Source organism: Anneissia japonica, unplaced genomic scaffold (assembly GCF_011630105.1).
Source record: "Anneissia japonica isolate Jap-2015-1 unplaced genomic scaffold, ASM1163010v1 scaffold287829_len2072220_cov186, whole genome shotgun sequence".
NCBI classification, from domain to species: Eukaryota; Metazoa; Echinodermata; class Crinoidea; order Comatulida; family Comatulidae; genus Anneissia; species Anneissia japonica.
In genome coordinates this window covers 379,768-390,191 of record NW_022716075.1, presented here as the reverse complement: position 1 = coordinate 390,191, position 10,424 = coordinate 379,768, and the positions used below count along the sequence as shown (strand labels likewise).

At 35.6% G+C, this 10,424-nt stretch overlaps 1 protein-coding gene across 3 annotated transcripts; it reads left to right on the top strand.

Moving 5' to 3' along the window:
• The first annotated feature begins 699 nt into the window (after positions 1 to 699).
• Positions 700 to 9,271, top strand: LOC117109619 (N-acetylglucosaminyl-phosphatidylinositol de-N-acetylase-like). 3 transcript variants are annotated; one of them, XM_033252002.1, is made up of 8 exons: positions 708 to 946; positions 1,324 to 1,423; positions 1,684 to 1,774; positions 3,654 to 3,721; positions 4,389 to 4,420; positions 4,544 to 4,686; positions 7,390 to 7,543; positions 7,848 to 9,271. In XM_033252002.1, the coding sequence occupies exons 1-7, from the start codon at positions 727 to 729 to the stop codon at positions 7,492 to 7,494; spliced, it is 759 nt and encodes a 252-aa protein (XP_033107893.1). In that variant the 5' UTR covers positions 708 to 726; the 3' UTR covers positions 7,495 to 7,543; positions 7,848 to 9,271. The 3 variants fall into 3 exon arrangements, with proteins under 3 accessions (XP_033107894.1, XP_033107893.1, XP_033107892.1); XM_033252003.1 differs by having other exon boundaries at positions 700 to 776; positions 7,390 to 9,271; XM_033252001.1 differs by having other exon boundaries at positions 7,390 to 9,271.
• Positions 9,272 to 10,424: the final 1,153 nt, after the last annotated feature.

The following is a 10,424-nucleotide window of genomic DNA, read 5'->3' as shown; positions in this document are numbered from 1 at the left end:
GATGCCACTCTCAGACTTAATGTTATCGTCACTTGTTCATCGCTGCTGCTGTGGATGGACGTTGGTTAGAGGATCAAGAGCTCATTGACAATCCCACAATAATCTCTGAGAGAGAACTCATAGTGACTCGTGCAGTTGTTACATTTATGACGATCGGTAATGTTATTGATACGATTTATTACATACATTACCGTATAGTAAAACATGTGAATTTATTTTTTCTTTTTTAGTTTATGGGTGTCTTGATCATTTTAAAATTCAGATAATACCCGATAGGCCTATCAAATTTGGCGGATTTTGTCTCAGCAAGCAAATTTTAAAGTAAGTAAAAACTATAGGAGCCATTTTTTATCTATAATATAAATGTATAACAACGTTTAGCACCTTTTGTGAAAATTTATACCTATTGGCATTGAAATATCAGGATTGATTCGTCAGAGGATTTTTTATTTTTTTTATTTTATTCCTTTCAGCCAGAACCACAAAAAACAATCAAAAAAGAAAGAGGAGGTCAGAGGAGGGCTGAGGAGAGTCAAAAGCGGTACAAAAACTACTATCACCGGATATGGTGTGCCCCTCCAGGATAGCGAGTATACCCCTCGGGCTCCATGGGTGATAAGACTACTGTAATAGAAATTTTAACGGGTAAACTAGTAAGATCGATATGCTGTCCTCTAGAGTTCCGAAAGTGACATGTGTGTGGCCTGCTCTCGGAGGAGATATACCATGTTTGCAGTCGCGTGCTTATTGACATACATTGGGTCTTGTTTGATGTTGTATGTAATTCTTTACGCATATTATACATGTTTTCGTGTTTACAGATGTAATTTCTCACGAGTCCTTATTGTTACTGCTCATCCAGACGATGAGTGTATGTTTTTTGGACCAACGATTAACCACTTTCTTGGACAGCAAGCAAAATGCCGGTTATTGTGTTTATCGTCAGGTGACTGCGGCCGAGAATCGCTTTCGACTGGCTTAGACCAGACTCAAATTAGAGGCCGAGGGCCTAGCTACTTACTTAGTGCTTAGTTTATGCAATAAACTAGAACAAGTAATCTTAGTTATGTAGATCATGTTATTGTATGTATAATTACCTGCATAGGTGCAGGTTATGTAGTAACTGGTTTAATTAAGTCTGACCGCCAAAACGTTCCTAGTAGTCTTGTAGTAGCACTAGGCCTAGGCCTAGTTTTATGTAGGCGCTAGCCTAGCGCGGCCCCAATGAAGGAAAGGTTTCCGTAATGATTGGTGAGGGCGCACTCTAATCCTCAAAAGTGAATAATTTTATTAATATCTTTATACTTTTAAACTACTTTATAGGCAATTTCTATAGCATGGGAGAAGTCAGGAAAAAAGAATTGATAAACAGCTGCAACATACTTGGCTTAGAGAAATCAGCAATAACCATCATTGAAGATAAGTGAGTATGTCATTTTTATATTCATCACAAAAGTGTTCAAGTTATTAAATATGTTTTTTTTTTAATTCAGCAAACAACCAACAGTGATGAAAACTGCCACTCTATACTGTAAAATAAGGCCTGCATGGATATGTTTTGTGGAGTTTTTCTTTGCTTCGTTTCATATGTTACAAAACAAAGTAATTGCAAAGCAATCAATAAGCATATGTTTTGGTTGTCACAATTTCATTAATAATTAACAATTATTAAATGTTATTTAGCAATCTAGATGATGATCCAAATATAGAGTGGCATACCAATCTGATTAAAGAGTATGTTAAGAAGCAAGTGCACAATTACTCTATTGACAAAGTAAGTAATTTTCTGTATGCTATGTATAATAATGATGATGATGATAATAAAAGTGATGATGATAATTATTATTATGAAAATAATGATTATTTGCTGTGCATCTGGTATCCATCCGTAAACATGCTCATGGCGCATCAACAACAGTTTTATTAAATTAATAATTTAAAAAAACTTTCACGACGCGAGATTCATTTAATTCAAAAGGAGCAGAAAGAAAGAAGAGACTGGCCTCCGATAACAAAAACAGTGTGATCGTCACCCCGGTCTGCTTGACAACATGCTGGGCTTCAGTAGTTTCCACCATGGGCTAATTCCACGACTCCGCTGCTGTGTACTGCAAAGACAGTGACGCTGTCTTGAAATAGGCTAATGTCAACCAATTGGCCAACTTAAATAAAAATAATCCTAACAATGGGGGTGATGATAATTTATGGTTGTAATGATGACAAGTATTACAATTATGATTAATATTAAGATTGAGTTGATGATTGTGATTATGAGGATCTTGTTGATGATTACGGTGATTATGAGTAACGTGATAATAATGATGATCACTAAGATACTTCACTATCAATTTATTGCTAATTTTAACATTTAAAAATAATACTTGTTAACCCTTTGAGGTCGTGGTCCGTATCCCATACGGAGTAATTTACTGTCCCTGGTTGTGCGGCCCGTATACGGTACGGACCTATTTCTCCTATTGTTTTAATAATGCTGCCCTCTGTTGCTGACCCTTTTAGGGGATTTCCCTAATGTCATAGTAACTAGACAAGGCTTAGCGATTGTATAGAGCAAAAATCGGCAATTTTTTCTGTCAGTGATTGATGTACTTGGATAGACGAGGATAGTGGGATTGCTTATATAATAATTATTTAATTAATTAATTAATAATATAAATAATATGAATCTGAGAAAAGATTTTAACTTGAAACGCAACCAGTAATGCTAGGCCTAGGTCTGCAAATGTTCATTTCGGGTTTGGTCATGTACATGGAACCCTCTCTCAAATTTCAATACCCCTACCCCCATCTTCTCTATTATTATTATATTATATTATTATTTCATCAAGTGTACTAGTTTTAGTAAAATATATCCTAGGTCCAGTATTCCACCCCAGTTAGAAATAAGCATATGTAGGCCTAGCTAGGCTTACTTGCCCTCTATCGAGGGAGGGGGCGTGTGATAGAGGCCGTTCCCCAAATTATGACCTCAATGACTTTTCTGACCTTGGGCATAAAGAAATCTTCATAAATATGAAAGCATTTTATATTTTTTTTTTAACCAAACACATTTTATTTCTGTAGAAAACAACATATTCCACATAATGTGTAACATCTAAGAGCATAGGAATTTTTTAGTGTCGTTTACATGGGGTTTATGGGAAAAAAAGTCCCCTTTTTGGGCCCCCAGATTGCAATTTTGGGGCACATGACCTTTGACCTAGGTTAAAAAGTCAAATAATTTTGCTATTTTTCGGAAGCCCAGAACATTTTACCCAACAATCAAACCCAACATTTGCAGAAAGTTACAGTCATAAAAATTTATTATGCGTTTTTCAGAAACCTATTAAAACCCCTTAAGGGGCCCCAGCGACCTAGAATAGATCGCTGGGGAAAAGGGTTAAATAATGATATTAATAAGCAATTGTTACTATAAAAAAACATTATTTTCAGGTATTTTAATTTATTGTTATAAGTTGATATTTTGTGTATTGTATGTGTATTATTCAATGATCGTTCTTTTAATATTAATTGATTTATTATTACTTGAATGTTATTATTTGATTATTAATGGTCATGATGCTATTGACTATTTCTTGTAATATTATTATTAATTGATTGTGAATTTAATATTGATTTTTTTTCTTTATATTTAGATTGTTACTTTTGATGCTTATGGTGTGAGTGGCCATAGGAATCATGCATCAGTTTTCCAGGCCATAAGGTACAGTATATTTTCTAGTAGAGGACGTTTAACTGCCATTCTCATACACAATTCCATGGTTTACTCTTTCAAGAAATTTGTTAACAACATTGTCATCTTCATAACAAAGTAAACATCTATTGACAACTAGGGAACTAGGGCACTTTAGGGCAGTTCGCAGTGTTGAACAGTACTTTGAACTCACCATTTGAATTCTACAATCAAAGCTATACTCATTCTCAATTCAAAACAAAATGAACACAAGATTCCAAGTTTTTTTTATTCATCTGTCTTCCTTATTTACTTGCTCTATATTGTTTATTATAACATGGTGTGAATGACAATGATAGCGAAGCAATAGATTTCTCTAATCATACTTGGCCCCCCCCCCCCTCTCTCAACTACATAGATGCATCCCCACCCCTAAATCAAAACAATACAATTCAATATTTTCCAATGTTTTATTTTGCCTTTGATGATCCACACCAGCAGAATCTGGCAGATTTAGGTTGGAAATACCTTTTGGAATATTGCATTGTAAAGATGAAGGTTTCAAATTTTTCACTCAGATGTTACTTAGTGTTTGTTTCAGGTATTAAAATTTTCTGATTTGAAATCATTCTTACCATTAAATTCATGTGTCCACAATTTTTTGTCAGTAACAGATTTTTTTTTTTTTTTTTTAAAGATTACTAAAGAATTCTGATGAGATAAGTAAAGGTAAGTTCTTCATCACTATTTTTAAAGAAGTGGCATAATTACATGCTAAGTGAGTCTTCAATGTGAGTTTTATTCATTTTTATTCATATTATTATTTTTATTTCTACCATTACATTATTACAGATATAGAAATTCTAGTGCTTGAAAGTAAAAGCTGTTTAACAAAATACCTGTCCATCTTCAGCTTACCTTTTGTATTACTAAACCACCTGGTTACCAACAGTCAACTGTATATATCAAGTCCGTTTGAAGTATTACGTACACAGGTAAAACATTGGATGCTGGCAAATGTCAGTGTAGCATTGAAATTTATTTTTTTTGTGTATTGTTATTGGAAATGTATTGTTTATCCCTTGTGGCTTGTTTTTTTTTTATAGTCTGTGCAAAAGCAGAAAGGTATTATTGTGTCTGTTCCATAGAGAAAATTTCTTTAAGTAAACTAATACTCACTGTTATTTGTGGATGACAGTTTTGCCAAACCAATGTAAACGTTTTTTGCCGCATCACATCCAGTATTGATGTTATACCACTAATTCTTCTTAGCTCCTCACTAGACCTTCTTTCCTTTAAGGACATACCACAGATCCAACAGATCATTGACAATTCATTTCGTTGGGCATCCTGAAATTTGATAGGCCAGGTTTCACTGCCATATAGCACTGCGAATGCACGATATATGGTAGGGAAACCTGGCCTATCAAATCATAGATGTGACATATATCAGATAGATCCCCCCTCCCCAAAAAAAGAAATATATATATATATATATATATATAAAATACAGTGCAACCTACGTAGCATTCTCCTTCGTCAAATTTCACAAGATACTGTACATGGCAAGTTTACCCGAGTGAACTTTGCTCGAAAAAGAATAACCAGCTAGTTTTCCGGGAGCAACAATATCAAGTGCAAACAGTAGCGACTTGGTTAAGTCTACAAGTTCATGATACTTCCGTGTGCATCACTGTATTTTACACAGATTCTATCAACGATTAGACTGACAATGCATTCGCAAATTTTTGCTTTTTTAACATGTTGACTGCCAAGGCTGTTTTTCTAGTTCTATCCATTCCCATTAGCTGTAATGAAACTCAAACTAACATGCAGTATTTATCTTTAGATCATTACTTTCAGTTCTTCCCTGAACCTCCAAGGACAGAGTGTTAAGTGAACCTGTTAAAACCTTACTGCGTATTTCAACCCAAGAACGAATAAGGGGTGCCAGTTGACCAAAAGTATAGTCAGCCTACCGTACTCGTGCGAATAAGCACCTGGGCACTTAAAATATTTTTTTGCACTTTTTGAGGGGCGCTTATTCAAAGGGGAGGGGAGTTACTTAAACGGGGCCCTTATGAAAACAGAGTGGGAATTGGGGGGTGGGGCGCTTATGAATATAGATGAAAATTGAGGGATTCTTATAGGAACTTATCAAATTCAAGAGGCACTTTTTGAATGAAAAAAGATAATATAAGGACATTGGGAAACCGAAAATTACGAATGGTGGTGCGGCGGAAAAGATAATCATCCAGAGAGCATTTCTCATGACAAGAATGCTGTGAATATTTACATAACAGCAGAAGAACAGATGCAATTAGTGGTGGTAGGTAGTCGTTTTGACATTAGCAGGATGGCAGGATCATTGCAGGTTTCTTTGAAAACTCAGATTAGAATGTGCTAAAGGTGTAAATTGTTGGAAAAAGAAAAAGGAGGAGTAGGACTAGGCCTGGACAAATATGTATGAAGAGAAATCAATCACTAAATCTAACTGAAAAGTGTATTAGTATTAGAGCCGACATGGTCAATGTACTTCGCTAGTGCTCAACCAATTTCCATTAAATATTAAACACTGTTAAATAGATGCAGAATTTCCAGTCCACATAATATACTAACCAATAATCCGCATTGAATAATGAGCAGGGGCGGTAGCAAGGAATTCCCTGACAAGGGGTCCAAGCTCCCCGACAAAGTGTCCACCTGCTGTCAGGGAAGACTAGCACGCTCCCCCTCCCCCCATAGGAGAAAAATTGTGTTGATTATGGTATACTTTATTTAAGAAGTATAATTTGATAGAAAATCATGCAAGTTAAAAGGCCCCCTGTCGGGGGTACAAACCACCTGCCGGAGGTACTGTACCATCCCCCTGTCGGGGAAGATCCGGCCTACCACCGCAACCGATACGATCACAATAGTATGCACAGATACATACTGCAAATACTGTAGCACTGCTCGCATTAAACTGTTTTTAATCCCTAAAATTAAACTGTTTTTAATCACTAAAATTTGACAGGCAAGTAAGACATACCTAAATACTTTTCGGCAGTCAAGATTTCTTTTTTCGTCGACAACCTTGCTGGAAATTCCCCAAAGGGGGGGGGGTACCCCACTAGCGCCGCTTCTTATAATGAGTCGAAATTTTACAAACGATAACGAAATGAAGCACATAAGATCAGAACATTTTATTATTCAGTCATGTAATAACTAAAACTGAAGCATGTTTCTTTGTTCTGAAGCGCCCTTAACGTTATGTAAATAAACGGCCTCTATTATCAAAAAATCTAAAAATAATATTCAATTACAGCCAGTTAACATGTTTTAGATGTACAGATCTTAAAGTATGTCTTCCTCCAGTCCATGCACGACTCGCCATTCTTCTTGTGGAGACGCCAGTTGTTTTGCTTGGCCTGACGTTATTCCCTAACATTCACTTAAGCCTTCCGAATTGTCTACTGTATTCTTTAAAACCAAAAAATTGATACAAAGAATTAATAAGAGAAACCAGACACAGTTCTTATTTAACTTCCATTCTCTTGCACTTAGTTTTTCATTATCTGTGTATAGGTTTTTGTCTATATGTGCATTATATGGTTACTGTATTGTGATTTTCCTTCGGATGCCTGTGGTAGCTCAAATATAATCACCATTCCTTTCACACAACTGTTCAATGGCTTACATTTGTTTTTTTCTTTCAGAGAGCAATGTTGAAGCACTGGAGCCAGTTGATGTGGTTTAGAGTTTTGTATATATGTCTATCGCAATATATGATTATGAATAGTGTTCATGTTTTTGAACAATGACTTGTGAAGTGGTTTGAATCTGCATATGACCCATTCAAATAATGTTAATGTAAGTCTTACGTAGTACATGATACAAAAGACTTGGCACAAGTCTCTAATTTATTGATTTTTCGTAGTATTAGCACATTTTGGAAAGCGCCACCAGCATCAGTTTATGTCGAGAAATTTTTTTGATGCGAATTAGAAAATCCAAGAAAAAGTTATATATAGTTTTATATTCTACACTAGATTAATATATACATGGTATTAATAAGCAGGAGAGAATTTCTTTCTTATAATAGTTGGTGCTATATTTTTTATTGTATACGCATATATGTAGTTGCAAAATACTAATATTTTTGGTTAAAATTTAGCCTTCAGCAAATAATCTATATGGTTTATAGTGGAACTAACTCATCTATTACCGAACACGCCTTCAACTGGGATGAACTCCACTTTCCGTACCAACTTGTCGCCACTTCCAATAGTCGCTTTTAAAATGGGAAGGCTCGGCTATGGGAACATCAGCTTAAGAGTCTTCACGGAACACTCAAAGTTCTTCAGATGTGGATTCTGCAGCCTCTGCAGCCTCTTCCTGTAACAGGGATTGTATGCAACCTTATCCTTGGTGGTTGTTATCTGCACTGCACGAGCCAATTGAATGCAGCATCTCTGGTGCCTCTGCAGCCATCATGGCAAGTTGAGAAATTGTGGACTTGAGCATCTTGGACCTGATTCACTGCTTCTTCTCGTTGACACTTTTTATCAACAGTAGTCTTGTCGATACGCCACAAGTCTTTATACTGTGCTTGTGGCAGGCTACATTATAGAAGTAGTAGTACTGTAGTGTCTGTCTACCTGGTAGCTCTATCTACAAGAAGATTACACGCCAGCCTAATCTGCATACCACATACCCGCGTAGACATTCACATGCTTCTCTTCCATAGACTGCTTGATGTCGTGTTGGCTCTCCATTTCCATATCCAATACCTAATCTCTGACCAAGGTTCTACTTCCGGATGTTCCTCAATTCTATTCAAAATATTGATCTCTGATCGTCCTTGAATTTCTTTCCATCTTCTATGGTGACTTTACCAGATTTAGGCAAAATGCCAGTGTTTATTGCATGCTATTTAATCTCGACATCTTCCAGTGTAAGCTGATAACACCAAGAAGAAGTCTATGTTGCCAATTTTACTGCCATAGAAAGATACTTTTTTTTCCTACATGAACAAACTATATATCGTCAGTAGGTCTATAAAGATATTGAACTTAATTTTTTTCTCCAGTGACTCATCACTAATGATAAATTCTGATTCACCATTTGATTCCATATTAAAATATATAAATAAATGGCAGGCTTACTCGCTAGTGTATTTTTAGTAGTTCAGTATTAAATTTGCCTAACCAACAAATGGTCATTAGCATCATTCCTTGACCATTTTCATTTTGAGCATGGAGGTACATCCATATTTAAATGTGAATGCGTATCTCAAGAACAGTAATCAATGAATTGTTCTGTGTTTAACAATGCAGGTATTATAGCAGGGCCGTTGGAACGGCACTGGCCGCACCGACTATGGCCGTACCACTACTTCTCAATTACATTACTTTTTGAAATAAATATATAATGATAATTATGAATTATATGAATGTACACATCGCATTGACTTTTTAATGTTATATAGTTAAATAAAAATCCACCATGCGCTTGTGTTTTTGTATTGCCAATGTACATTACAACTTGTTTTAACATTCCTTAACTTTTAGTAATAAAGATAAAGATTGATGTTGAAAATGTTTAGAGGTTAGAGTTGGCCAAATTGATTACTTGCAATAAAAATTTAAACCCCTAGAGTGAAGGAAGTTCATGTACTGTTTGCAGAGGAGCCATTTTTAATCATGGTATGATGGACCTGAGGTGGAGGGTACAGTATCTAGACCACTAACTTTCAATCTTGTGTCTGTCCCTGCATGGAGTTGGAATAGGGGTAGTTGCTTTGCAGCACATTTAAAAAATTTACATGTATGAATTTATACACCAACTTCACCCCTTGAGGGGCGGGGGTTTGCTAGATGAGATTTGTGGGCATCCACAATGTATACATTTAGACCGCAATATTAGGGAATGGCAATCGCAAGTTGATTGGATTTTAAGATTAGTTTAATCTCATGACCTCGTCGTGGCGTCGGACGAAAGATGGTGGGGGATGTCCAGGTTTATAAAGGGGTGTGGTGCTCAACAAAATTAACCATTACAGTGCGATGAAAAGCAACGATAAATAGATTAAATCCAAACATTTTTATTGATATATACATTACTACGAGAACCACCAACTTTTTTCTAGTCCCTGGATGTCAATCAGAGGATCGCTTGCTCTCTGAAAGTATTAGGCCTATTATGAGACTAAAATAGCATAGCAACCTAACTTAGACTCTACCAAATAATCAAAACTGCAGTTTTTTCGAGGGGCTTTTATCCCTGCACCCTGACCAGGGGCCTTTTTTCCGTTTGATTCCAGATTGAACTCACTTTACTTTAGTCTGCATTAGTTTCTCCATCACTCTCAAACATGTCGCTACCTACATCAACATCATCACCGTTCATCATCATCGTCGACGTCATCGCCATCGATATCATCATCGTCATTATTATTATTACCATTGTTGTCATCACTGCCATCGTTATCATTGTCCCCTCATAATTATGATCATCATAACTAAATCATAAAAAAATAATTTTGAAATTAACTTGTTCATTTTTGCAGTAGCATACCAGTTTTTAACTTGAGCAAAGAAATTATTGAATTTTAAAAATTCAATAGGAAAATTATAATAAAAATATAAAACACTTCAGTGACTGGAAGTGTTTATCATTTTTTGTTGTAAAATGTTTTAAATCATCGTAATGTATAATTTTACGTTGTAAAATGAACATTTTTATGTTCAAG

Excerpts from the sequence above, each read along its gene's own strand:
- LOC117109619 (XM_033252002.1), top strand. The coding sequence starts at position 727 with ATGTTTGCAGTCGCGTGCTTATTGACATACATTGGGTCTTGTTTGATG. Across the intron at positions 1,775-3,653 it reads ACAATTACTCTATTGACAAA|ATTGTTACTTTTGATGCTTA; the intron begins GTAAGTAATTTT and ends CTTTATATTTAG. Across the intron at positions 4,687-7,389 it reads TTGAAGTATTACGTACACAG|AGAGCAATGTTGAAGCACTG; the intron begins GTAAAACATTGG and ends TTTTTCTTTCAG.